The 27,190-nt window shown below is 54.5% G+C and overlaps 6 protein-coding genes across 12 annotated transcripts; 3 read left to right on the top strand and 3 right to left on the bottom strand.

Annotated features, from left to right (window-relative positions):
• Positions 1-519: 519 nt before the first annotated feature.
• PROSER3 (proline and serine rich 3) lies at positions 520-8,866 on the bottom strand (the record flags this gene model as incomplete). The annotated part of the gene is given in 10 exon segments (XM_079724416.1): positions 520-563; positions 566-645; positions 801-882; positions 982-1,957; positions 2,073-2,248; positions 6,512-6,654; positions 6,755-6,837; positions 7,490-7,590; positions 7,697-7,824; positions 8,796-8,866. Coding segments are annotated over 10 exon segments (1,869 nt in total). The 5' UTR covers positions 8,852-8,866.
• A 2,640-nt stretch (positions 8,867-11,506) lies between these two features.
• Positions 11,507-14,059, top strand: HSPB6 (heat shock protein family B (small) member 6). Of its 3 annotated transcripts, none has more exons than XM_079723910.1 (3): positions 11,507-11,709; positions 12,706-12,801; positions 12,940-14,059. In XM_079723910.1, the coding sequence occupies exons 1-3, from the start codon at positions 11,512-11,514 to the stop codon at positions 13,129-13,131; spliced, it is 486 nt and encodes a 161-aa protein (XP_079580036.1). In that variant the 5' UTR covers positions 11,507-11,511; the 3' UTR covers positions 13,132-14,059. The 3 variants fall into 3 exon arrangements, with proteins under 3 accessions (XP_079580036.1, XP_079580035.1, XP_079580034.1); XM_079723909.1 differs by having other exon boundaries at positions 12,706-12,828; XM_079723908.1 differs by having other exon boundaries at positions 12,706-12,861.
• Positions 14,060-14,115: 56 nt separating this feature from the next.
• Positions 14,116-19,041, bottom strand: LIN37 (lin-37 DREAM MuvB core complex component). 4 transcript variants are annotated; one of them, XM_079722916.1, is made up of 9 exons: positions 18,846-19,041; positions 16,207-16,282; positions 15,995-16,045; positions 15,647-15,676; positions 15,480-15,565; positions 15,228-15,394; positions 14,487-14,627; positions 14,325-14,398; positions 14,116-14,238 (listed from the first exon to the last, which is right to left on the bottom strand). In XM_079722916.1, exons 1-9 carry the CDS (start codon positions 18,877-18,879, stop codon positions 14,157-14,159), a joined length of 741 nt encoding a protein of 246 aa, XP_079579042.1. In that variant the 5' UTR covers positions 18,880-19,041; the 3' UTR covers positions 14,116-14,156. The 4 variants fall into 4 exon arrangements, with proteins under 4 accessions (XP_079579042.1, XP_079579044.1, XP_079579041.1 ...); XM_079722918.1 differs by having other exon boundaries at positions 14,487-14,569; XM_079722915.1 differs by having other exon boundaries at positions 14,325-14,569.
• Positions 19,042-20,597: 1,556 nt separating this feature from the next.
• Positions 20,598-21,914, bottom strand: PSENEN (presenilin enhancer, gamma-secretase subunit). Of its 2 annotated transcripts, none has more exons than XM_079724307.1 (4): positions 21,856-21,914; positions 21,567-21,684; positions 21,036-21,140; positions 20,598-20,849 (listed from the first exon to the last, which is right to left on the bottom strand). In XM_079724307.1, exons 2-4 carry the CDS (start codon positions 21,625-21,627, stop codon positions 20,710-20,712), a joined length of 306 nt encoding a protein of 101 aa, XP_079580433.1. In that variant the 5' UTR covers positions 21,628-21,684; positions 21,856-21,914; the 3' UTR covers positions 20,598-20,709. The 2 variants fall into 2 exon arrangements, with proteins under 2 accessions (XP_079580433.1, XP_079580432.1); XM_079724306.1 differs by having other exon boundaries at positions 21,567-21,722; positions 21,856-21,902.
• Positions 21,915-21,921: 7 nt separating this feature from the next.
• Positions 21,922-24,294, top strand: U2AF1L4 (U2 small nuclear RNA auxiliary factor 1 like 4; the record flags this gene model as incomplete). The annotated part of the gene is made up of 8 exons (XM_079724072.1): positions 21,922-22,001; positions 22,340-22,427; positions 22,823-22,889; positions 22,973-23,022; positions 23,097-23,195; positions 23,369-23,502; positions 23,613-23,708; positions 24,065-24,294. The coding sequence occupies 8 exons, from the start codon at positions 21,922-21,924 to the stop codon at positions 24,147-24,149; spliced, it is 699 nt and encodes a 232-aa protein (XP_079580198.1). The 3' UTR covers positions 24,150-24,294.
• A 769-nt stretch (positions 24,295-25,063) lies between these two features.
• IGFLR1 (IGF like family receptor 1) lies at positions 25,064-27,121 on the top strand (the record flags this gene model as incomplete). The annotated part of the gene is given in 6 exon segments (XM_079724071.1): positions 25,064-25,286; positions 25,767-25,949; positions 26,265-26,321; positions 26,324-26,660; positions 26,743-27,021; positions 27,024-27,121. Coding segments are annotated over 6 exon segments (1,140 nt in total). The 5' UTR covers positions 25,064-25,100.
• Between the last annotated feature and the right edge of the window lie 69 nt (positions 27,122-27,190).

The following is a 27,190-nucleotide window of genomic DNA, read 5'->3' as shown; positions in this document are numbered from 1 at the left end:
GAGAAAGCACAGCCAGAGGTGAGGAGAGCGCTGGGGTGCTGGAAGCCAGGAAAAGAAGTGCTTCAAGGAGGGGGCGGGGATCAGAGCACCAAATGCTGCAGCTGGCTCAAGCAGGATGTGCACTGAGGCCTGACCATTGTCCAACACTCTGATGACTCTACAAGCTTCATACCCAGAGGACAGTTCCTTTGGTCTCATCTGAGACAGGAGGATCCACTCCTGAGTTGAAGGTCACATAAGGTGAGTCCCAGTCTTGCCCGGAACCCCTCTCCTGCCCTCATAGAGGATGAAACCAGAAGAGACTTTGCTTCAGTGGTCAGAAACTAGGGTGCGGTGGGGCAGCGCAGAGCTAGGGTGTGTGTGTGGGGGGGGGGGGGGGGCGGGGCATCGGAGCTATTTCCCTAAATCAGCATGACCCTTGGCCTCTCCAAAACAACTTCTTTCTCAGAGACAACCAGTAACCTGAAAAAAAAATTTATTAGGAAAAATAGAATCTGTACAATTCAAAGTCGTCTGGCCTCAAGAGAGGCTCCTTCCCTCCTCAGCCGCATCCCTGGGGACCCGGGAGGCGACCTGGCTGGAGGAGACCAAGACCCTGGGTCTTCAGTGTGGCCCAGCAGACGGGATATCTGGGCGTCCACATTCCTGGAAAAAGGACAGGGGAGCAGAGGCTGAGGTTCTGCTCAGGATTGGGGTCCGGGGCTGTGTATGTTCTGGGAAAGGGTCTCAGGAGAAGTGGGTACCAAACGGCGGTCTCAGAGGATTCAGGGGCCGGGTGTCTTAACTCCTCGCATGGTCACCTTTTCTGCCGCCGCAGCTCCGCCCTTTGAACCCTTAGCACCTGCAGTATAGGGTCATCCTGGAACTCGCTGCCGTCGGAGTCTGGGGGAAAAAGAGCGAGATTCAGGAGGCCGGACTCGTAGCGTGCTGGACTGCCATTCAGGTCCGGGCAGCCACGAGCATCGGTGCGCATCAGCTCACCTTCCGCAGCCTGCAGAAGTCTGGCAGCCTGGGAGAGGACGTCCTCTGAGGGGGCGTGGCCACCAGCGGATGAGGGCGTGACCACAACTTCAAGAGCCCCCTCCTTGAACGGACGGGTCGGGGCCTTAACACAAGTGGCCGCCTCCTCAGCTGGAGGGGGCCGGACCTTGGGCGGCTTACACCCGACTTCAGCCAAGAAAGTGGCTTTGTCCTTCCTAGGCACCGATCCCACTAGGGGGAGCATGGCCTTGGCGTTCCGGGACTCGGCCTTAGACCGACCCTGCGGGGTCTCTGCCTGGGGACACCGTGATTCAGATGAAGGGGCCGTGACCTCTGAACGAGAGGACAGAGCCTCGGTTTGAGGGCGTGTGGCCTTGACTTTCTGAGATTCAGCCTCGGGTGGAGGCGGGCCCTCTTGGCCAGGGGGCGTGTCCTCCAGGCTGTCCGGAAACAGCCGAGCCGCCACTACTTGGCCCAGCGCGCCTCTGAGCTGCGGGCCAGGGCCCTCGTCCGCTGCCGTGATTCGCCCAGCAGACTCCCGGCGTTGGGCTCTACTTCTTCGAGGCTTGGAGCTCTGCCTCTCGAGCTCGGCTGGGCTGCATGGTGCAGGGGTGGGCGGGCCCTGGGGGGCGGCAGGGGGCGCGGGAGTGGAGGCAGAGGGCGCAGTGGTTGAGGCTGGAGGCGCAGGAGTGGAGGCTGGGGGCGCTGGGGGGGAGGCGGCGGCCGTGGGAGGGATGGCCCCAAGAGATACCCAGGGACCGGGCTGCGGGTCCCAGAAGAATCCATGGGGACTGGGGCCCCAAAAGATATGTGGAGAGAACCCTGGGGGAATAGGAGGCCTCTCCAAGCGGAAGGCTTCCCGGGGACCAGGTGGAGCCACACTGCCCCAAAGTGGGATGCAGTTAGGCTGGGTTCCCAGGGAACCAAGGGTCTCCGCAGGGGCAGGAGAGGTCTGTAGACAGATGGGGATAGGGACCTGAGAGGGAGAGAAAGGGTAGAGGGTCCTCAGTCCTCCTCAGCCTCCCCCTTCCTCCAATTTCCCTTAGGATCCCCGCTCCAGCCCCCTCAGTCTCCTCCCTCCCCCATCTCACCGTAGGGGTGAGGGCAGGGGTCTGGGGCAGCACCCAGGTTCCATCACCCTGGCTTCCTCGAGCCTGTTCAAGCTTCCGCCGCTGCCGCCACTGGTACAGAATGTCATCCTCTGGCCGCAGGGGTGCCCGGGAGGAGACTGGGGATGGAGTAGGGATGGGGGCAGGTGCTGGGGTTGCTGTGGAGTAAGTAGAGGGAAGAGGGGTAAGGCAGGGCCTGGGGGGATGAGCAAGGACAGCCTAGCACACACCCTTCGACTGTACCAGAAGGTTATTCAGACAGGCTCTCCAGATAATGTCCCAAGTCCCCCTGCAGATTGGGAAGTGGGGAAAGGGGCAGAATCAGAGAAGAGAGCCCTCATGGGCTTCTCAACTTGTCATCATTCAATTCTTCATTCATCAACAAATATTTATTGAGCTCTTACTATTTGCCAGGCACTGTTCTGGACATGGTGGTTACAGCAGTGACCAAGGCGGATCCTCCAGAATCTGCCCACTTCTCCCCACTTTACTTCCCTCACCTGCCAACCTCAAAGCAACTTCCTCCCTGGTTTCCCTTCTTCCTATCCTCCCAAACTGTCCCCACCCGCAGCCAGAGGGAGCCTGTGAACACCTGAGTCAGATCAGGGTCCTCCTGGGTTAGAATCTTCCCCGGGCTGCACCTCTCTCCTGGTAAAAAGCAAAAGTCTTTGCATTTATGGTTTCTTCTGCCTGGAAGGCTCTTCGTTCATGTAACCACAGGGTTCACTCTAAGTCTTTCCAATATTTGCCCAGGTATCACCTTCTTAGTGAAGCCTTCCCTGGCTACCCTATTCAAAACTGCAACAACCCCAGCCCTACCACTCTCCATCCTCTTTCCTGTTCCATTTTTCTCCTTATCACTTATCACCTTCTAACTAAAGATCATACTTCTTTGCTTACTTATTGTTCATCTCTCCCTCCACAATGCCAACTACACAAGGGCCTTCTAACTACTAAATATCATACTTCTCTGCTTATTTATTGTTCATCTCTCCCTCCACAATGCCAGCTACACAAGGACAGCAATTTTTGTCTATCTGGCCATTATCATATCCTCAGTGTCAAGAACAGGACCTAGTGTCAGTATTTGTGGCATAAATGCAAAATGAACTGTTTATTGTGTTCCATCCCAGTGCCCAGCCCTGTTCTGGGAATACAGCAGTGACTAAAGGCAGGGCCACTGGCTGTCCTCGGTCCTGTGGGGCAAAGAGACACCATTCCCTATCACCCAGAGCATCATTTTGTCAGTTACGATTAGTATGGCTACCATTATCTCTCAGAAGCCCCACCTACTAATGCTGCACAGAGAAGGGGGGCGGGGTGCCTCATGTGGGACCTCTTCTTCTCTCCCTTCTATATACTGTGATTCTAATTCCAGACCTGGCCACTTCCCTCTACTCTGCTCCTCAGGCTCTGGCCCAATCCAAACTACCAGAGTCTGTCTCTCACCAGATGTTGATAGCAGCCATAGGGAGCCAATAAAGATCCCGTGCCCTCCTTGCTCAGAACTCTCCCGTGGCTCCCCGGTAGATTATGACCAAATGCCTCACATGCCTACATAGCCCATGGAATCCGACCCCTGCCAATCTCTTCCACCTTATCCCACACTACTCTTACTCCTGGCTCTTGCCTTTCCTAGTTCATTGTCTGCATCGTGTTCCCTCCGACCTCAGGTCCTTTGTGCAGGCTAGAGGGCTATTGTCCCCACCTGCATCATTCAGGTCTCCACTTAGATAGCACCTCTTCCAGGAAGGCCTTCTCTGACATCCCAGCATCGCAATTCTCTCCTGCATGGCCCTCGTTTCTGCTTATATTTCACATTTGTTTGTGGAGTTATGTAGCTATCCTCTGCCCCACACTCACTATCCTGTGAGGACCATGAAGGTGGGACCATGTATGGTTGGTTCACTAAGGAATCCCCAATCCTGCTCACAGGCTTCATACACAACAGATATTCAATGTTTGTTATGTGAAATAATGAATACATTTAATCTGCAAAGCAACTCATGAAGTAGGTAGTAGTTTTATCCCCATTTTACAGATGAGGAAACTGAGGCTTAAGGAGGAGAAGTGAATAAAAAGAGAATAAAAAGAGAAGGAGCAAAGAATCAGACAGGGGAGTGCTTGGGCAGGATCACACAACATGCACAAACACCACTCTGTTCTCTCTGCTTGCCTGTCCCCACTCACGGGAGTCCTGTGAGACATGGAGAGCATCTGTCCTGTGCACCACTGCATCCCAGGACCTGGACACAGAGTAACGGTAACAACGATGACCGTAACAGTAACCCAGGTCCTTAATCCAATCTCTGAAATCTTGGGGGCAGAAATTTGAGAGTTCAACTGTGTGCATGTTTTAGCAAAGTTACATGGTATGTACAGTGTTGACAGGGGTCTGGGTCAGTACACCAGACTCAAACACATTGGTATTTAGTTGAACAATATGAAATTCCCATTATTCAACCATTTTTCACTTACAGACAAAAGTTTCATATGGTTCAATGTTATATATCCATAGAAAGAAGAATGAATATTTACTCCCTGACTTCAGACTATACTACAAAGCTACAGTAATCAAAACAGAGCAGTACTGGCACAAAAACAGACAAGTAGGTCAATGGAATAGAACAGAGAGCCCAGAGGTAAACCCACATACTTATGGTCAATTAATCTACAACAAAGGAAGCAAGAATATACAATGGGGAAAAGACAGTTTCTTCAATAAGTGGTTCTGGGAAAACTGGACAGCTACATGTAAAAGAATGAGATTAGAATATATTCTCCCACTACATACAAAAAGAAACTCAAAATGGATTAAAGACCTAAATGTAAGACCTGAAGCCATAAAACCCCTACAAGAAAACACAGGCATGGAACACTCTTTGACACAAATCATAGCAAAATTGTTGTAGATCTGTCTCCTAACGCAAAGGAAACAAAAGCAAAAATAAATGAATGGGACCTAATTAAACTTAAAAGGTTTTGTACAGCAAAGGAAACCATCAACAAAACAAAAAGACAACCTACTGAATGGGAGAAAATATTTGCAAGCAGTATGACTGATAAGGGATTAATGACCAAAATATATTAACAGCTTATACAACTCAACATCAAAAAACAAACAACCTGATTAAAAAAGATGGGCAGAAGACCTGAATAGACATTTTTCCAAAGAAGACATACAGAAGGCCAACAGGCACATTCAAAGATGCTCAACATTGCTACTCATCAGAGAAACGGAAATCAAAATCACAATGAGATATCACCTCATACCTGTCAGAATGGCTATCATCGAAAAGACCACAAATAACAAATGTTGGTGAAGATGTAGAGAAAAGGGAACCCCTGTACACTGTTTATGGGAATGTAAACTGGTGCAGCCACTGTGGAAAACAATACGATGGTTCCTCAAAAAACTAAAAATAGAACTACCATATGATCCAGCAATTCTACTCCTGGGTCTATAGCTGAAGAAAATGAAAACAGTAATTCAAAAAGATACATGCACCCCAATGTTCATAGCAGCATTATTTACAATAGCCAACATATGGAAGCAACCTAAGTGTGTCCATCAACAGACAAATGGATAAAGAAGATGTGGTGTATATATACAATGGAATCCTACTCATCCATTAAAAAGAATGAAATTCTACCATTTGCAACAACATGGATGGACCTGGAAGGTATTATGCTTAGTTAAAGAAGTCAGACAGTGAAAGGTGAATACCATATGTTATCACTTATATGTAGAATTGAAAGAATAAAATAGATGAATGAATATAACGAAACAGAAACTGACTCACAGATACAGGGAACAAACTAGTGGTTACCCGTGGGGAGAGGGAAGCAAAGGAGGGGCAGGATAGGGACAGGGGCTAAGAGGTACAAACTACTATGTATAAAATAAAGAAGCTACAGAGAAATATTGTGGAGCACAGGGAATATAGCCAATATTTTATAATAACTTTAAATGGAGTATAATCTGTAAAAATTTTGAATTACTATGTCGTACACCTGAAACTAATATAATATTGTAAATCAACTATACCTCCATAAAATAAGATAGATATATGAATATTCTTCGTATTGTTTACATCAACTTTTGCTGGCAAATCAGCTGCGGTGCCAAATTTGCAAGAAGCCTTCTGATTTTGGGGCTTCGTGTTCAGAACTGCAGACAGGATGCAGAGAGAGAACATGCATAGTCCTGATAGCTACTGTTAACAGAGTCGTGCTAGGTGTTCCATGTATTCACCAACTCATTTAATCCTCACAACACCCATAGCAGAGGAGTACAATTATTTCCCCTGTTTTACAGCTGGGGAAACAAGGCCCAGAGAGGCCCAAGGTCACAGAGCTGGTAAATCGAAAGGCTGGGATTTGCAACCAGACTGCCCTCATCCTTGCCTCTCAGAACCTACCTTGTGCCTTGGGGTCAGAGCCCTTGCTGGAGTCAGAAGTGAAGGTCATGGAGAAGGGAGAGAGGCCATCAGAGCTGACGGGGAATGAGGAGATGCCGGCATCGCTGGGGCTGAGGGAGGAGGAGGAAGAGATGGAGGCCTTGCTGTAGGGAGAGGCAGAAGTGAGGCAACGGGGGTCTCAGAGGCAGTGGCCCGAGCCTGGAGGGGAAGGAGTGGGGAGGGTGACGGGGGCGGGGGAGGCACCTGCGTTTGAGCAGCTTGGCAGCTCTGCTTTGCAGGCTCAGTGTCTCCAAGTCCAGCAGGGATGAGTTCCACGTGTTGAGGCTCTGTGAGGTGAGAGGGGTCAGAGGCCAGTCCCCATCCCAAAGGCTACTGGGAAAGGGGCTCGGGACAGAGGGCCTGGATGCAGGTCTACATTCCACCTGGCGCCCTCACATGCTGGCTTAGAATCTGCTCTTCTTCCTCAGGAAAGAGAGACCAGGTTTTCCTCTGTGGATCCATATCCCTCAGTGCAGTCATTGTTATAGAAGGGTTGACCCTGCCTTCCTGATCAGGCCTGGCTAGTCATAATGTTCTGTCCTCTGGTTCACAGTGATTGGCTCAAAGATGAGCGAATGAGAGTAAGCCCTGGGGTTTAGGATGGAGCTATTGGAAAAGGCTTCTCTTTCCACTGGAGTGATCAAGTACATTAGAAGCCTAGAGTAAACGGGGCCATCTTAGCTATTTTGAGGGGAAAGCCTACCTGAGATTGAGCCAAACAAGGAGGAACAGGGAGCCATGAGAGTCAAGTTCCTCCCAATATGGTTCAAACACCTGGATTCAGCTATACCTGAAAGCAGCTACCTTTGGATTTCTTGATTGCATTAGCCAGCAAGACCTTCCTTTTTTGTTTACACTTCCTTGAATTGGGGGTTGACTCTAATTCTATCCCAGGGCTGGTGCTGCCAGTTCAGGGGAAGGAGTGGATGGGGATGTCACCTGCTTTATTTCCTGAAGGGGGGCCATAGTCTGTGATGCACTGGCTACCTTGGCACGAGTCGGGACTGCTGTGTTGGGTCTTTCTTCTGGTTCATTGGCTCCTGTTGAGAAGCTCCAATTGATTTGGGGGGGCCAGGAGGAGTGGCTGCTGGGGGTATAGCTCAGGAGAGGTTATAGGCCAGGAGTAGATGAGACTGAAGCAGGTACCTGCTGCAAGTTGACTGCTGGGGTCTGGTGATTCAGGCCACAGCCACCAAAAGTCAGCTGGGGTTGGGCCCGCAGACTCGCGTTCCTCTCGGCTTGTGGGCTGAGCCTGTCGGAACCGGTTTATGTACCTGCGAGCATCAGAGAATTACAAGGTGGGTGGGATGAGGAGAGCTTAATACTTAATAATAACCATAATAATCACAATAGCCAATTTTTACCTAGCTCCATAGCAGCACTTGGGAGTTGCCCCTCAATATCAGTTCTCCTTTCTTATAGAGTAATGCAATTTTGTTTTGTTTTGTTTGCTACACTGTGCGGCATGTGGGATCTTAGTTCCCCAACCAGGGATTGAACCTGTGGCCCCTGCATTGGGAGTGCGGAGTCTTAATCACTGGACCGCCAGGGAAGTCCCCCAGTAATGCAGTATTATATAAGATGATATAATCCGGGGCACATAGCCACTCTTCTATAAATACATTTACCAGGTGCCCTTGTAGCTTTATGGCCATGTAACTCTGTTCTTGACCAACAGGTATGAGGAGGTGTGATTCTGGAAAATGGATGTGGCTGGGAGCCATTATGGGCCATGAAGGAAAGGGTAACAGACTAGGGAAGTGAGAGCGACAAGAGAGAAGGAAACTATGTCTCTGGCACCTCAATTAGGGGCTGCCACATCAGACCTGGTTGCTTCTGTCTGGACTATTAGGTGAGGAAGGAATAAGTACTCTCTTGTTTAAGCCACAATTAATTTGGGACTCTGTGTTATAGCAGCTGAACTTGGATCCTACAAATCCAAGTGCTCACTATGTGACAGGCATTGTTATAGATGCTGTACGGACAGTGACTCATTGAAAATTTAAAACAGCCCTAGAGCATACATGCTATTAATATCCCCAATTTACAGATGAGGAAACTGAGGCCAGGATCATATACAGAGTTGGTGACAAAGCTTGGATTTGAACCTCGCTCCAGATCGCTTGCTAACGTGCATGAAGTGTGGTCCTAAAAGTGCGGATCTGGCTGTGATGATTATTATGGGACGTCTGCCCCCTCCCGCTGATCCAAACCCTTCTTTTCCCCCAGGGCTACTGTTACTTACTTGGCCACCACAGAGTCCCCGCTGTCAGTCACGGTGAGTGGTGGAGAGGCTCCCATCTGTCCCTCAGTGGTGCTGGGGGGGGAAGGGGTCCCTGAGCTGGATGGCCAGGACTCCTCAAACAGCTCAGGGGATTTGGGACCTGTGGCCAGAGCCCTGGGAGCTTCTGGGAGCCTGGATCTCTGGGACTTGGATGAGTTCAGGGTCTAAGATAGGGGAAGCGAGGAGAAGAAAAAGTGAGGCCGAGGGGTTATCCCTGTAGGGTAACGAAGACACATACGAAGTCTCAGTCCGGAGGGGAGGAAACACATCCCACGACTGCAACAACTCAAAGTGATTGGGGCTGTGATGCAGGATTTAGGTGGTAGAGGACAGGATAAGGGTAGGGCCATAGGGAAAAGAGGAGGGACTGTCTTTTGATCTCTCACCCCCATCTCTCATCATGTGTTCCTTCCCTCTAGTCGTCACTCCCTTGCTACTGGGCTGGAACACAGCACTCTCTGTTGGGTGTCCTCACCTTGGGGTGCCAGGTCAGTAGTGGCTTCGACCCAGGGGGCCGTCCCCAAAAGTACTGTCTTGGGTGGAGAAAACTGGCAAGCTGCAAGGGGAGAGGGGGGTTGGCAGGCAGGGCATGGTCACTGCAGCCCTGCTGGGAGGCTGTATGTGGGTGGGGTGAATGGGAGAATGGTAAGAGGGCAGAACCACACTACGATTCCCATGGATTCCTGGAAGAGATGGACTATAATTCCCGTGAAGCACCACTGCACACTCAAGATAATGATACCGGAGGCACGATTCCCACCAGCCCTTGGAGCAGTCTCAAAAGAGAAGAACCCAGGAACTGTTGGTTGGTGGTTCTTAACCGTGGATCCAGTCTAGGAGGAGTCTTTTAAAACTACAGATGCGTGATCCTCACCCCAGACCAAAAGAATCAGAATATCAGGAAGGGGGCTGGGCATCTACATACATCTTCTTCGCAGTGTCCCAGGTGATTCTGAAGTGGAACTCACGTTAAGGGCCAAGGCTAAACCTTATCACTGTACATTTCCCATAAGTCCTTGGGACACTATCTGAGGAGAAAGGGGTAGATGGATTACAATCCCTATAGTCACTGGGCTCCGCCTAAGCAAGAAAGGTCAAAAATAACACCCATGGGAGTCTGGGGACAAATTCAAAATTAAGAATCTTAATTCCCAAGATGCCCCTGAGAATTGCGAGGTTAGAGGAGGAAAAAAAAAAAAAAAAAAAAAAAAAGCCCTCGGGGCCACTTAGCAGAACGTAAGACGCTATGGAAACCCCGGGATGGTGAAGTCCAAGGCGGGAGCCGCTTAAGGCTGTGGAGCATCTTGGGAGTTGTAGTTCCAGTGCGGTTGAGAACGAGAGACTCCGCACCCTAGAAAACCTGATCCTAGGCTGCGTTGCTCTCACCCTTGGTCCTCCCCAGCCCTCTTGTGATCCCCGGAAGAGGGATCGGTCTCACCTGCAGTCCATCCCGCAGCTACCTCGCCGATTCCGCCTGCTCTTCTCGGTCACCGGACTCACTCGGAGCGCATCTTTGTCGCTTAGCAATGTCCTATCAGCCCCGCCCCTCTCTGGGACTGCAGGCGCGGGAAGAGAGCGGCCTCCAAGGCGACGAATGATAGGAAAATAAAAGTAATTGGACGGTGGCCAAAGGGAGATGTCTCACAACTGGTTGGCTGTAACGTGAATGAGAGAGCATGTTTAATTGGAGAACCGTAGCGAGCTGCTGTAATTGGCAAGCCCGTGGACCAATGGAAAGGAGCTGAGGCTGGGCTCGCGGTTAGGAGGGGTTCCAATGTACTCTCGCTTTCCTGTACTCGTGTATGCTGGCCACGCCCCCTCTGGCAGCGTATATCTCATCCAGATTTCAGTCGAACTACGGTTTTTCCCGTTGCAGGGGCAATAAGGGCGCCTATGCCCTTTCTAACCGCCGTCCCTCCATCAGTCCAGCAGCCTACCAGTCCCACCCGGTCATCTAACCACTTCCGTCTTGCTCCAGGAGCAGCTGGTTGCGCCAAATGCCAGGCCTGGGCTCCTGGCCGAGGTGGCTGGATCAAAATGAGCTATTTTGGGCCCCGGCGCGCTGCCCCAGGGGGGCCAGCCTGGACTGCTCTTGCCCGCGCCCCCTGGCCGCTGCTCACCTGGCAGACGCCGCTGCCCTGTGCACCCGAGGCTGAGTCAGACGCACAGAATTAGGCCCGGCTTGCCGGGGGGCTGGGACCAGGGCCCTGCTGAGATGGAAATAGGGTCTGTTCTGTGTCCTCCTGACAGCCTGGCCCAGCTACCGCATTCCCTGTACCCAGGAATCTGCTCCTAAGACCGCCATCTGCGTCATCCTCAGAGCGCCTTCGGGGCGGGGGTGGATTAAAGGGACTGGGAATTCTTTGGTGGGTTTCTCAGGCCGTGGGTCCCAAACGCCACGCTTGCACCCCACTCTGGCAAGGCTCCGCCTCCTCAGCTTTAGTTTTCCTTTCGGAAAATTGGGGAATGATACCTCCCTGGCATTCAGCAGGCGCTTAATAAATGGCCAAGTCATTGTTGGGCTGTCTAAATAAGGCTCTATTAATGGCCGGCTCTGGCCGCAGTCCCAACGTCCCCGGGCGGCCCGCCGAGGGGCGGACACAGAGCGTACTATAAAGCAGCGGCGACACCCGCTGGGGCACTGCGGAGCCTAGGGCGGCGGCGGCGGCGGAGCACGATGGAGATCCCGGTGCCTGTGCAGCCGTCTTGGCTGCGCCGCGCCTCGGCCCCGTTACCCGGGCTTTCGGCACCCGGGCGCCTCTTCGACCAGCGCTTCGGCGAGGGGCTGCTGGAGGCCGAGCTGGCTGCGCTCTGCCCCGCCGCGCTGGCCCCCTACTACTTGCGCGCACCCAGCGTGGCGCTGCCTACCGCCCAGGTGCCAGGCCTGGGGGAGGGGCGGTAACCCGTCTACTTCCAAGGCTGGGGTCCCCGGTCACCCTGAGGGGGGTGAAGGAATGTCCCTTGACTTTGAGCGGGCCAGAGAGTCCGGCCCCTCAGAGGGGCTTCCGGAGTTCCCTGAGTATGGATTCTCGGAGGTCAGATTACTGAAAGGGGTGGGAGGTCCCCGTCAGTCTGAGGAGGGTCTCAGCTCCGAGAGGAGTGTAAGGGCTGGGTCACTAATTGGGTGGGGGCGGTCACTCTGAGGGAAGTCTTGGTGATTCTGAAGGAGGCTGGGGACCCAGGGAATCTGGGGGAAACGGGGAGCCCAGTCATTCTGAAGGGCGTGGGGCTCCCAGTGCCTCCCGAGGGGAGGGAATATTTTGTTATTCTTGAGGAAGAGAGTTTGGAGACTGTGGTGACTGTATGTCTCCTGGAGAGGTAGAGGGGAGGGAGGGTCCTGTGACTTGAGAAAGGGGGGTCTGGCCACTCAGAAGTGGGGGAGGAGTACTGGTAACTACTGAGGGCTCAAGCGATCCCGTGACTCGAGTGGGAGGGTAGAAAGTGGACTCTGGAGACTGGGGGAGGAGGCATCTTGGCGATTTCTGGCGTGGGTGGTGCAGTAAGGGCCCCTGGGGCTCTGAGGGGAAGGGGGCTGAGCAGTCAGTGTTCAGAAGGACACGCTGACTACGGCATTGCTGACACTGGGGGAGAGGGCAGGCCTTACCCCGTGAGGACGGAGGTCCCTGACCTTGCAGGGTAAGGGGGCCTCATCACTCTGGATGAGAGGGGAATCCTAGTGGCTACAAGGGGAGGGATGATCCCAGTTATTCTGGGCGAAGAGGTCCTCGGTGGCTACGTGTAGGAAAGGGGACGCCCCAGTTCCAGAGGCCAGGAACAGCTGCAGCACCGGAACCAACGGAGAACCAAGGGGAGGGGCCTTTCTGGGTCCCCGGAGCCTCGCCCCGCCCGATGACTATCGGGCTGTGCGCAGGTATCGACCGACCCCGGGCATTTCTCGGTGCTGCTGGATGTGAAGCACTTCTCACCGGAGGAAATCGCCGTCAAGGTGGTTGGCGACCACGTGGAGGTGCACGCGCGCCACGAGGAGCGCCCGGTGAGCCCGCTGGCGGGGGCGGGGCCAGAACAAGTACGCGGGATCCGCAGGCCGGAGGGGCGGGGCATCTACAGGGAATGGGCCGAGCCCCTCAAGCCTCTTTCCCTCCAGGATGAGCACGGATACATCGCGCGCGAGTTTCACCGCCGCTACCGCTTGCCGCCTGGCGTGGACCCTGCGGCCGTGACGTCCGCGCTGTCCCCTGAGGGCGTCCTTTCCATCCAGGCCGCACCTGCTCCGGCCCAGGCTCCACTGCCGTCGCCGCCGGCGGCTGCCGCCAAGCAGGAGCCAGGGCACGCTTGAACCCTGGAAGCCGCCTGAGGCCCCTCCACCGCACTTTTAAAGCCGACCTGACTCCGCCCAGCCAGATATCCCGAGCGCGCCAAGACTACCCGCCCACCCAATCTGGGATCTGCCTTGAACCTTCCAACCTAGACTCAGCCTTGATAACCTAGACCTTTCCACTGACACTCCCTCTCTCACACACTCTCCTGTTTTCAAACCTCCCGACACCTCTCTGGCTTCCAGACCCTACAAGCACAATCTCTCAGCCTACAGTCTCCCATCCCCACTGACCCCGCTTGGCATAGAACCCCACTCCAAACTCCCTATTTCCTTCTGACTTCTCTAGGAAAACATCTCCACACCCCGTTTCAATCCCCCCCACCCAAGATTATGGTGTAGACAGACCTGCCCCCACCCTAGGCCTAGGCCAATCAAGCATAAGCCCCCGCTTCCCCTCAAATGTCCCAGACTCTGCACAGACCTCCCACCCTGGACCTTCCTGGCCTGGTCCCCAAGACTCTGGGTCCTTCCCCTCATTCCAACCAGATACTCCACTTCTCCTCACTCTCTCCCCCCAACCCATCTTCTAACTTGAAACCTCAGCCAGCCACCCCCAGACTCTTGAACCCCTTTTCTGACCCCCACCCTTGTACACCTGTTCTAGGCCAACCAGGACCCTCAACCTCACACTGTACAGATACCCACCCCATCTCCTCAGACTCTGCACGGATGTCCTAGGCCCCTATGCCCAGCTCTAACCAGAACCCCCCAGTCACTGTCTTGACCCCCAAGTCTCCAACCACATAACCACCTTCCACACCCCTCCCCTTATTCTCCAAGACCCAACCAAGCAGCCATTTTCTTTGATTCCCCACAATCTTTCTCTCGCCTCAAATTCCCTGATGCCCCGTCTCCTCACTCCCCCAATAAATGTGCTAGAGCTGTGCCAACTGCTTTATGTCTGATCCGGGAAGGATGGGCTGGAGAAAGCGGAGGCCAGTGTGGAGGAGGGGAATGTTTATTGGGGTGGGGACAGGGGAACATCACTGTCGCTCGTACATCTCCCGTAGGATCTTCATGCTTTCTGAGTAACGAAGCTGGTTCCGATGGGATGCCTCCTTCCACCTGCAGTTGGGGTGGGGGGAAGGCAGAGGGAGGACTCAACAGTTGGAACACAGGCCACAGGGAACAAGCAGTTGGGGGATGCTCACCTCTGGCGGATGCGTTTCCAGCGCTGCATGTTTCGGTAGATGAGTGTGGAGGGTGAGGGCTCAGGCTCAGAGGGCTGCATGGACAGAGAGGCCAGGCTGGGTGGCCACGCCCGAGCCCCACAACTCCTGCCCCATTGCCCCAGGCCGGCCTTGCACACCCACCTCATCATCAGGGGTACCCTGGGTCTCAGGCTGCAGTGGGGATGGAATTCGGGATCTACAGGCATCTCCGGGTGGTCCGGGAGCTGTGGGTGGAGGCAGCTTATACACATCACGACTCTTGCTGTTGGTGACCTCTGAACCCTGAGGATACAGGACCCCACCCAAGCCCAAGAGAGTCAGAGAAGAGGGCCAGGGGCACACATTTCACACCTCCTTCCTTTCCCAGTGACAAAAGACATGAGGGACTCACCAGGGACCTGTACTTAGGAGTCATGTCTGTCTGCTCCAAGGATCCCTGTTTTCTCCTATCCAACCCAGGGATCCCCTCAATTACTCCTGCCCAGCACACAGACCTCCATCTATGGAGACTTCCATTCCCAGCCCAAGGGGTCCCCATCTGCTCCCCTAGGCCAGGTGGCTACACCTGTTTGCACTAAGAACCCCTGCCCAGTCCCCCAGCTCTTGGGAACCCCTGATCTTGGAGGTCACATCTATTTGCCCAGAGGAACCCTGTCTCCTCTCCCTCCCAGACCAGATAGCCACGTCTGTCTGCTCTGGGGCACTCCAACCGTTCCCCTGGCCTAAGGGTTCCTATCTGTGTGCCCCACCGGATCCAGGAGTTACCTGGGAGACACAGAGACCTGTGCTTGTCTATCCCATTAGCCTGGGGGGAAGGTACCTTGTGACTGTCTACCCACTGCCCTCCCTGGCTGCTGGGCAGGGGCCCACCACCCATCCCACCTCCTCATCCTCAGGCAGTGGGGGCAGCGGTGAACTGGGCGAGCGTTCACGCTCGCGCACTGTGGGGCTGTTGCGCATCCAGGCTCGGCAGATCGGGTACAGTGGTGTGTTCTCACTGAACTGAGCCAAGTCCACGCTCCGGTCAAACAGCTTGATCACGTACGAGTCTAGGGTGGTGAGAGTGGGAGGGGTATGAATATCGTCACGTAGACCGCCATCACTGCCTGCCCTCCAGGGCCACCGACTACTCACTGGATCGCTGTGGCCCTCCCTCGGCCAGCCCCTCATCCATCTCCCTCCTCTTCTTCCTCCGCTGATGGGGGAATCGGGCAGATGGCCTGTGTGGGGAGGGAGAATTTCAGGACCGGGGTGGGGACTGAGGACCTCTCATCAGCTGGCTGGGGCCCCTGCCACCTTACCGTTTGCCGCTGGCCGTGATGGAGCAATCCCTGTGGGGAGAGGCAGGGCGTCAGCAGGCTTACCTTTGAACAAATGCCTGCTCAAAACCCCCCAAAGGGCACCCTGGGGGTACTGTGATCAAGCTCATATAGATGCCACCAACTCCTCAGTCCTTGTGTTCCCCCCACACCGGGGCTCGAGGTGGCATCATCAGGGGATCTAAGCTTCTGCTGCCCCAGGGCCTTTGTACATGGAGAGTGGTTAGGAGTGTGGTGGAGAAAGCATGGGGCAGGGTGGTCAGGGATTGGATGAGGAAAGAAGTTATCTACTACAAACCCTCAAACACAGATCCCATCAATAAAACTTACTTGTTGTGGGTGTCTGAGGGGGTCTTCCCAGCTTCCTCATCCAGACGCTCCCTGGTAGCAGAGGAGAACTGTAGGCTCAGGGTTCCAAGGGCCCAGGGTGGGAAGGCACCCAGTGGCCTCATCCATTGGGCCCCTTCCTCCCTAAGCCAGCCTCTGGGGTCCCACCCAGGGCCCCCGACTCCCTATGACCCCATGCTGGGCCAGGTCCCAACCTGTCCATGTGACTCTTCTCCAGCAGACACTGCAGAACAGCATCCAGTTGGTTCCGGGCCTTGGCCATCTCCAACTCTGGGGAAGAGGGTACCGAGCAGGAGTCACTTCCCAGGCCCACCGCAGGTGGGCAGCCACTGGGCCAGGGAAGGGCATGTGTATCCAATCCTTCGGTCGGGCCCAGGCATGATGGGAGGGTACAGTGGGCAGAGACTACTGAAATGATGAGCAAGAGCTCTGGCTTCCAGGGCTGACGCACATGCTCACGTGTGACCTAAGATGGATCACCTTACCTCATTGAGCCTGTTTCCTCATCTCGAAAATGGGTCTCTGAATGATACCTACCTGCTAGGACTGTTTTGAGGTTTAAACAAACCTATGTTGTATATGAATCTCTTAGTAGGATGCAATAATAATAAGTAACATATATAGAGTGCTTATTATGTGCCAAGCACTGTTCCAAGCACATCACACATATTAACCCATTGAGTTTTCACAATAACCCTGGCAGGTAAATATGATGTTTATCCCCATTTTACAGATGATGAAACTGAGGCACAGAGATGTTAGGCTACTTGCCCAAAGTCACACAGCTAGGAAATTGCAAGGCTGAGGATTTGCACCCAGGTCATCTGGCTCCACAGCTGAAGTTATAAGGCACGGACTCAAACTGGGTGCAGAATCCAGCCGCCAGATGTGCTTTGTTTGGCTGAGGTAGTTGTGTTATTTTAAATCTGAGTTAAATCTGAATAAGATGACTAAATTTAATAATTGGGAGATTTCATCTCAAATACCCATTTTTGGCTTTTTTTCCCCCAGGAAATGAGATCTGGGCCCACCGTCCTGCATGCCACAGCCCCTGCCTGGCCCTGTCAGACTGTGTGTTTGCCTCTCTTCATCACGGAACATAAGTAGGTGATGATGTTATGAATATTCTCCTCTTACTCTTGTAGGGTGTTCACTCTTCTCTTCCAACTAGTAGGAGCTCTGACCCAGCGCTCAGAGCCTGGAAGGACACTTGGGGACATGCTTTGCCAGCCCTGAGACTTCCTGAAGAGACCAGGAGACATGACTCAGAGGAGAGACAGGGTGGGGATGCAGGGCTGGGGGCAGCTGAGATTCTAGCAAAGAGCCTTGGTTAGGAGCCAAGGTATGGATCATGCCCACCTCTCCTTCCCTAGTCCTTGCTTCTCTCCTGAACCTCAGATCTTGGGATCCTATGGACTCCTGGACACTTTCCCCTTGACATCCCCCAGGCTCCTGCCACCTACGGGGTCCCACACTGGCCTCAGTGTCTCTCTAAACTTATCCCTTTTCCTGGACCCCCTTCTCAGGGGTATCCACACTGTCACCCCATCCCTCCCTGGGCCTCAACAAGGTCACTTCTCTCCCTCCCCCGCCCACCCCACGGCCTGTCCACTTGGTCCCCTGAGTGTCTCTCCCCCCTCCCTAGTCTGCCCACCCGGGTCCTTTCCCTCCCTCCCCCTGGGCTCCCTGCCTCAGTCTCCCCTTCTAATGAACCCTCCACAAGGTGGCCAGGGGAATCTTCCTAAACCCAAACCTGACCCTGATCCTTCCCTGCTTAGAACCCTCCATGACTCTGCAGTGCCCCCCTGGGGCAGAGTCTGAGTGTTTCAGCCTGGTGTTCACAGGCCTCCATGACCCTGACTACTCCTTCCTCACCACCATCATTTTGTTGTGGTCAGGCCCCCTTCACTTTTCCACCCACGATTTTGGGGGCATTTTTTGGCATCTGGGGGGCCGTCTTGTAAAACTCCCTCCTTGGTTCAAAACCCTCCCTTGGCTCCCCATTTCCCTCAGAGCAAAAGCCAAAGACCTGCCCCCCCCCCCCCCCCCCCGCCTTTGCTCTCATCTCACACTTTCTACGTCACTCGCTCTCCTCCAGCCACACTGGTCTCCGTGCTGGCCCTTGAACACTCCGGACAAGGCTTTCACCTCTCCGCTGTTTCAAAGCTATTTCCTTTGTCAGATTTTCTGTTCTCTCACTTATCCTCATCACTCTCTCCCTCACCTTGCCTCACTCCTTATCTCCCTACCTTCTCCTGTTTCGTTTTATTACCACTTATAGCATTTAACATCTCACGTCATTTTACTATTATTTTGTTGTCTGGATCCCATGCCTCTCCCACCACCCTTAACGTGCCAGTCCTGGGTTCCCATCAAGCTTGGCCCCAACCCAAAATGACTTCCTCTCTCTCAGATTCAGTTTCCCCATCTACCACATTTCCCACGTCCTAGGATTATTGGGATACAGTGACTACGAGGATTAAAAGCTTTCCTGTACTTCAGGTGCTCAGCAAATGCTGGATTCATGACCACTGCGAGAAATGGAGAAACGGACAAAAGAGTCCTTCTTTGAGTCACACGGCTCGGGATCCCCATGTCTTACCGCACCACACCACTGCCTGAGCCACCACCATTCAACCTCAAAGCTATCCTGAACACACACCGGGAGGGTATCAAGGTGGCAGGAATCGCTCGATGCCTGACAGCGATAGTCAGATGGGCTGCGGGGAGAAGTCGCGTAGTCCGCCTTATCGCGATAATGCTGTCTATAGGGACTCCCACACCCTGATCAGTCCGGTGCTCCCCTACAGGTCCCCGACCTCGGGGTCCTCACCTGATTTCTCCACTTTCACCTTCACCGGGAACATGGTTGGGGTCTGGGGTCTGGCTAGCTGGGTCAGAGAAGCCCAAAAGAGCCTACGGTCACAAGTCAAGGCCGGAGGCAGACGGGGAGAAGTCAAAGGTAAGCTTCGTGTGTGGGCAGTCCTCCGCCCTGAGCAGTGTCCGGCCGCGACGGCCGCGGAGGCCGCCGCCGCCTCCTCCAGTTCCCCTTCTGTGGGCGGGCCCTTCGGCAATCCCTTGTTTCCATTAGTCAATGCAACCGTCAATCTCGTACCCTGGCCAATTCACAGCTGCCGCTGTCTGTTCCCAGCTCTAAGTCCCACCTTTCTGGGTCCAGGTTTCCGGAAACAAACCAATGATATCCCAGGGCGCTTCCTGGGCGGTGGAGTTCTAGCTCCCGAGACTCAGCCGAAGTAAGGGCGCCTGCGCCGCGCGAGGCACGCTGGGAGACCAAGGATCAGAGCGTCGCGAGGTTGCTTGGCACTTATAGTATTAGAAGCTTTGAGTAACACCAATTTCGCTATTGAACAGGAGTTATTTAACCGTGGGAGTCTCTCTTGGTCCCTAAGAGGAAAACAATTCTGGGGTTAGGCTGGGTTCCCTCTTAACTAAGTATTCACTACGTGCCAGCTACCTGTTAAACTCTTTTCAGGTGCAGCCTCATTCACTTAGCAAATATTAAGTACCCTGAGCCACGTACTCTTCTAGGTACTGGAGACACCGCAGTGAACAAAATGGACAAAAATCCTTGCCCTAATGAGCTTATATTTTAGAGGATGGAAGACGAACAATAAACAAGTAGAGCATTTAAAATGAAATGTAAGAGGAGAAAGGATATAGCCTGAAAGAGACACAGGGAGTGTGGTGGCCCGAGCGCGGGTTGGAAAAGAATTTCCAGACACAAGGCAGAATGTAAGAAAGATAGAGTTTATTAAAGAGAAGGGTCGCTGCAAGAACAGCGGGCCAACTTCCTGGTAGCCAGGGAAAGTCAACCCCCTTTGTGGGCTAGCAGCCAACTTTTATAGCCTCAAGACAAAGAAAAATCCTGTGGGCAGGATGGCATTAGGTGATTGGTCAGGAAGCTACAAGCTTACTACATGGTGAATATTTTACCTAATATGGAGTCGGAGGGGCTGTCCGGTTTAGATTTGGAGAGCCCATGGCAACAGTTGCTATGGGGGCTTGGTTAATTCCAGAGTTTTTGTCCCGTGTCCTTGATGTACGGTGTCCTTGATGTAGGGCTCCACAGGGGGTGCCAAGGCGGGGATTGAAATTTTAAATAGGAGAGTCAAGGAAACCTTCTCTAATGAATCTCTTGAATACATGTCTATTGCTGCAGACAATCTCCTTCAGAAAATGAGGAACTTCCATTTACCACATGTGCCTTGGCATAGATAAATTCTAGGGGGTAGCATTGTGATCCACACTTCTGATAAGAATAATGAGGTCGAGCGGGGAAGTAATGTTTTCAAATTCACATACTACCTGTACAGGATAACAGTCCCTAGTAATGGAAGTATTATTCCTTCTTTGGTTCCAGATCTGTACAATAGGGTTCCCAAGCAAGAAAGTTCCTATTCTTGATGGGTTATGAGTAGTATACAGTGAACTAATGCACATAATGTATGAAGCACTAAGCCTAGCACAAAGTAAGCAATCAATAAATGTTTCGGAATATTAATAATCATTTTATGTTTCAACCTCCAAAAGATCCCAGGAAATCAATATTGAGAATTAGGGTCCTTTATTAGGGGATGTCAGCAGAGAACACAGGAGACAGGAACAAGTCTTAGGGGCTTGAGAGTGGGCTTGGAGGAGAGGGGCCCATCCTGGTCCTCAGGCCTGTGCAGAAGTTGTCAGGGGGTACCCAGGGGTATGGTGAAGGAGAGGTAGTCCCCAAGGGCGCCCCAACGTGGCCGGTAGATCTGGAAGATAGTGATCCAAGTGGTGAGTACAATCACCCAGAAGAGGAAGCCCACAGCTGAGCGCCAGACATCTGTAAGAGGGAACAGGAGGGGAAAGGTTGGCCACCACCTGCTCTCTGGTCTCCCCGAGACCGGCCCTCTCTTCTCTTCCACAGAGTCCCAGAATTCTGGAACCTCCATTGTCCCTTCCCACCAAGGCTCCCACAGTCCCCCTCCCCACACCCGATGGCCTCCCTTCACCTGTGCCCTGGACTCACAGCCTTTGATTTGGCTCTGTTCCGTGTATGCCGGGACAAGGAAGGCCTCTCGGAAGAACCAGAAGATGTTGACCAACCAGAGAAAAGGCAGGAAAGCAAACCCACCTAAAGAGAAGAAAATAAACTGGGACTTAAGGCAATGAGGATCCTCCCAACACCCACGTAGATGACCAATTTGGAAGGTCCTCTCCCATACCCAAATTCAAATGGAGATCTCTGCTATCAGGGATTCAAGAATCCTGACTCCTCCCCGGGATCCAGGAATCTGAGTCCTCAACCAGCTTTTTGGCAGGACCAGGAGTCCAGGCCCCCAGGCCCCCAACTCCCCTCCTCTCTTGGGACCCAGAAATTGAGGCCCCAGTCTCCTCCTCCCGCAGGACCCAGGCCCTTCCTTTCTTGGGACCCAGGAGTCGGCGTCCCCAGCCACTTCATCCTCTAGACCCAAGAATCCAGGCCCCCAGACCCTCTTCCCCCAGGCGCCCTCGTCCCGTCCCCTCTCTTCTCCGGGGACCCTAAGATATCAGCCCTTACCCAGGTAGTACTTCCGGCACAGGTTCAACTTCTCCTCGTTGGACACCCGCTCCAAGTTCATAGTTGCGCTGGGGCCGGGTCTTCCGAGGGTCTTCAGGGCAAGACCCAAGCCCTGACCCTAAGTGACAGATGCAAGGATCACAAACAACCACGCCCCTATTACGACAAAAGGGAGAGAAATTGAAGGGTGGGTTTTCTGAAAGAAGGGTACCCCCGCCCCCACCAGCAAGCTGACTGGGTTGAGACGCTCTTTATGTTTATTGGGGTACGGAGACGACCCCTAACTCACCGGTGGAGTCTTACTTCCTCCGGTTTGGACCCCTTTGCCACTTTCAACTACGGACTTTTGCGCGAGATGCCGCAAGTGTCTCTGGACCTTGTAGTCTTTTTGGTCAGGCAACGCTGCACGCATGCGCTTTCAGGAAACTCCAGTGGGTGAGTCCATGGGGAGGGTGCGAGCCTCCATCACGCAAGCGCACTAGGGAGTTTCTGAGTGTCCGGAGTCAGCGAAGAACTACATTTCCCAATGCCCTTAAGCAACGGAAGTGGCGTAATAGCAGACATAGTTGGAGGGTTCGGGTAAAAATGGCCGAATATTTAGCTTCGATATTCGGGACTGAGAAGGACAAGTGAGAACGGGCGCAGGGAGTGGCCCCTCGGGAGCCCGAGGACGAGGCACTTGGTTCCCTGGTGGCTGGGCGGCGTGGGGCGGTGTTTCTGGGGTGTCCGGCTCCCCGGCCCTCGGTTCACCTCTGTCTCTGCACCTCTTCCAGGGTTAACTGCTCTTTTTACTTTAAGATCGGGGCCTGCCGGCACGGGGACCGGTGCTCCCGGCTTCACAACAAACCGACTTTCAGCCAGGTGAGACTCGGCACGGAGCCTGGGGGGTTAACCTCCTGTCCGTTCCCCTTCTGTTGTCCACCATCACGAGGTCCCGCCTTTTCCGGATTTCTAGGGCCCACCCTACCGCCCGGCTTTTTTCTTGTCGGACCTCTGCAGGTTCCTCTCCCAACCTTCAGGCCCTTCTCCCAGGAACTTGGCCACGCCCCCGTACGTAAAGACCACACCCCTGGGCTGTCCCTCACTGCTAGGTACCCCCTCTTCTGGTTTTCTGAGGGACAGGCGTTGCTGATGCACTCGGGATGCTTATGCTTTTTCTCTGGTGCAAGGTCTCACCCCCAACCTTCATACCCAACCTCTTTGCATATAGCCCCGCCCTCTGAGCTCAGGCCCCGCCCCCTTTAAATTCTGTTCAGACCATAGTGCTGCTCAACCTGTACCGGAATCCACAGAACACCGCCCAAACCGCAGACGGATCGCACTGTGAGTGAGGGACCTGTCTTGGGGGCAGGGCGGACAGCTCCCGGCAGGCCACGCCCTGATTCCACCCTGCCCCCCTCCACCAGGTCACGTGAGCGACGTGGAGGTGCAAGATCACTATGATAACTTCTTCGAGGTGAGGGTTGGCAGGGGTGGGTTCAGTTTCCTGTGGGCCAGCAGCTCGGCTGAGTTTCTCCTGGTCTTCCACAGGAAGTGTTCACGGAACTGCAGGAGAAGTACGGGGAGATTGAAGAGATGAATGTGTGCGACAACCTGGGGGATCACCTCGTGGGCAATGTTTATGTCAAGGTGCCTGCTGTCTCCCCATTAGAGCCTAGAGGTGGAGGCAGTTCAATGCCTAACGGCCACCGCTGAAGCCTCACAGCTTGAGGTCCATCACTAGATCCACTCCAGGCCCTGAGCTGCTAGCTAATCCCCTGATTTCTGAGTTTGATTGCTGACCCTGACCGACTTTCCCTCAGTTTCGGCGCGAGGAGGATGCAGAGCGGGCAGTGGCTGAACTCAATAACCGCTGGTTCAACGGGCAGGCTGTGCATGCCGAGCTGTCTCCCGTCACTGACTTCCGGGAGTCGTGCTGTCGGCAGTATGAGATGGGGTATGGTAGTGCAGGGGTGGGATGGGCACCTGGAGTCCCAGACTTCTGTGTATGAGTTGAGGGGGCTGTCAGTGACAATGGCCTCATCCGTCCATCCATGCTTTACCCAGGGAATGTACCCGGGGTGGTTTCTGCAACTTCATGCACCTGCGACCTATCTCCCACAACCTCCGGCGGCAGCTCTATGGGCGGGGACCCAGGCGCAGGTACCTCAGGACCAGCCTGTCAAGACTTCTCGTATCCCAAGGCCCCTGTATCCTGAGATGAAACTGATCCTGTGCCCCAATAAGTGTCTCAAGCCTTTTGTGCCCTAAGGCTAGCCCTGAGCCCCATCTGAAGACCAGCACCTAAGTCCCAACCCCCAAACCAGCCTGAACCCCAAACCCAAGTCCATCCTGGATCTCCAATCCTGAGGTCAGCCCCTGTGCACCTATCCTGAGGCTATCCCCAGGAACTCTACTTACTTCATCAACGGCCATGCCTTATCCCAGAGCAGAGAGGCAGAACTGGGGGATCTGCACACCATTCCCATGGCTCTAACCCTCCTCTCTCCTGACCCCAGGTCACCCCCAAGGTTCCATACTGGCCACCGTCCCCAAGAAAGAAATCGACGCCGGTCCCCAGACCACCGGCATAGCCGTTTCTGAGATGCTGACCTTCTTGCCCTCCACCCCTGGCAGGCACTATGTTCCTGGCCAGGACCCCTCCTCAAAGCCCCCTTAACTCCCTGGTGCCATCTTTTCCAGGCTCCGGGTCTCCATGATGTAATACCTTCAACACAGGGAACTTCTATCGCCCCGCCCCTAATAAAGTTCTATATTGAGGGTTTAGAGCTTCGTTGTTAGCTTGAGCCTGGCTGTGGGCTGGTTTCCTTCCACCCCCACATCTGCTGATGAAAAGGGGAAGTAGGGCTGGGCTCTGGCCACAACCTCAGCCAAGAAACTTCCAACAACAGGTGGGAAAGCAGCATGCCCAGGGTCCTAGAAACCCCCAAGTGGGACTGGTTGGGTGGGGCTGCCTTTGTGCTGAAACTTCAGCACGTCCATCAGAGGATTCTCAAGGGGGAGATGCTTGGTTGTGGCAGGTTGGAGGATTCCCAGTCTGGAGGAGATTGGGGTTAGGAGCTAAGGTAAGATTGCTGGGAGTTGGGTGGGAGTCTCCAGTGGGTGATGGCTGGGTCCTCCATGCCCACTGCCCTGAGACGGGAACAGATAGTACCTAATAGTTAAGCTTAGTCTATGCCAGGTGCCAGGTGTTCTAAATGCTTTACTTCCAGTAATGGTTTTACTTCTCCACAATAACCTTCTAAGACAGGTACTATTATTATACCATTTTACAGATGGGAAAAGAGAGGGCAAGAAGATGGCAGAGATGGGATATAAATCCACGCAGTCCGGCTCCAGAGTCCTCGCTGTAGCCATTTGAGGCCTTGTGGCCTCTCTGATAACGGGCCAGGAGCTGGTCTGGGGGCTGGAGAGTAGATTCCTGGCTTCCAAAGGGGACTGGGGATCCTATTCCCCCACATCCACTGCTTCCTTCTTCTGCCCCGGTTTCCTGGCAAGTGCGGCAGAGGTGCTGTGGCAGGAAGTCCTGTGGTCATGGCCCCCCAGAAGGCAGGCTCCGCCAGGATGGGGCCCCTATGCCTCCTCCTGACTGCCGTGCTGCTCCTGGCCCAGGCGGCGCCGAGAAAGGCCTCTCAGCACTGCAGCCGCCTCGAGTACTGGAACCCTGATGACCTGTGCTGTGGCAGCTGCCTGCAGAGCTTCGGGCCGCCCCCTGCTCGGGTAAGGAGCGGGGACTGGGCGTTTGCATATGTTCAGGCGGAGTTAAGGGGTGATAGGGAAGGGGGAAGGGGCGAGGTCTGTGGGGTATGGCCCGTGAGGCTTGCTTCGGGGTGGGGGCGGTGGGCCGTACGTAGACAAAGTGGGGATGGGGGGCTGAGCCTGCGAAGAAAGGGACAGTGTGAGTTAAGAGGGTCGTGGTTAAGGGGTGTGGCCGGTTAGACAGGCGGGAACCGGGAGGTGAGGAAGAGGCGGGCGGGGGAATCAAAGGGGCGGGGTCTGTGTAGAGAAGGTTGGGAGACTGGCAGGGCTAGTGTGAGTGGGGGGGTGAGGGGGGCTAGAGAGATGGGCACGTCAGCTGATAGGTTGGGTGAGTACAGTGCAAGGGGCGGGGACTGCTGGGATAGGACAAAGGGGAAAGCACGTAGCTAGCGCAGAGGAGGCAGGTTTGGCGGTTGCACGTGAGACGCTGTGTCCCACCAGACTGAATTTTCGGAAAACTGCGGGCCCGATGATGCGGGCAATCACGTAACGCACCCCTTCAAAGAGTGTCCTCCGGGGCAGTGCAACCCCAAGAACGAGGAGCTATGTAGCCCTTGTGGCGGCGGAGCAACGGCCCCCACTTCCTTGGGGAGCCGCGGCGGGACCCGGAGGCGCGGCAGACAGGTGCTGGTTGGGCTCGGGAGAGCCTGGGCAAGGTGCAGCCCCCCGGAGGGGGGCGGGGGAGGGGGCGGGGCTTGGGTCGGGTGGGCGGGGTCTGTATCAAGGGAAGGGAGGGTGTAACCTAACTGAAGAGGACAGGGGTGGGGCACAGTATTAATAGTATCAGGGTTTAAAGGAGTCGGGGTGGGGGGGGGGGGGTGGGGGGGGGTGGGGGGGCTGGATCCGGCGGAGATGTGGCCCCATTGAGGGATTTAAGGATGGGAAGTTTGTGCTGAGGAGGCAGGAGTAGGGAGGGCATGCTTCCCACTTTATTTCCAGAAGCCGGTCCCTAACAAGGAGCCCTGCCCCCTGACACGTGGAAAGCTGAGCGTCCTTAGAGTTCCCAGGAGCCCAGCGCACCGGCGATTCCCAGTCTCCTGTGGACATTTGAGCACAAAGTCCCTCAGCAGGCCTGGCCGAGTTGGAGTTTTGACCTGTCCCTGGTGCTGGTTCTGCTCGTGACCTCAGCAGAAATCCTCCTGCTCGCCCTGCAGAGGCACCGCCGTCGCCACCACCAGGGGAAAGCGGTCCAACACCCCTATCCTGGCTTGGTTTGCAACGACCTCAACACCCACACCCTATTCTCCTTGCACTTGTCCCCTCCAGGCTCCCTGGAGGCTTCAGAGGCAGGGGACTCAGGGAAGGAGGTCCCTCTGCCTCTACTCCTAGGCAGGGGTTAGTTGAGGATACACCAAGGGGGGGGAGGGGGGCTGGAAGCTTGCGCTAACTCCCCTTCACCCCTCCCTTTGTCTCCTAGAGCTGCCAAGTCTGGAATCACAGCCACTGTCTCGCCTCCTGGATGAGCTGGAAGTGCTGGAGGAGCTGATGGTGCTGCTGGATCCTGAGCCTGGGCCACGTTGGGGGAGAGCCTGTGGCAGCACTCGACACCTGGCTGCAAAACATGGACTGCCTGCTGCCTGGTCCACTTCTGCCTACTCCCTGCGGCCCAGTCGCTGGCCTCGGCGGGCCCTGATGGAGATGGTGGTGGCAAGGGAGCCCTCTGCCTCTCTGGGCCAGATTGGCGCACACCTGCCGAGAGAGGGCAGGCAGATGCACTGCGGGTGCTGTCCAAGCTTGGCCGAGCTGGGGCCTGCCCGGCCCAGTACCCGATAAAAATAAAGTTTCCATTGAAGTAGGTGCCTGCTGTCTCTGGGCATCACGGGTCCTCTTAAAATAGTCTTAATTGGGCCAAAACCCAACAGACA

The sequence above is a fragment of the Hyperoodon ampullatus genome (genome assembly GCF_949752795.1).
Source record: "Hyperoodon ampullatus genome assembly, chromosome: 18".
Taxonomy (NCBI): domain Eukaryota; kingdom Metazoa; phylum Chordata; class Mammalia; order Artiodactyla; family Ziphiidae; genus Hyperoodon; species Hyperoodon ampullatus.
This window is presented reverse-complemented; position numbering and strand designations above follow the sequence as displayed.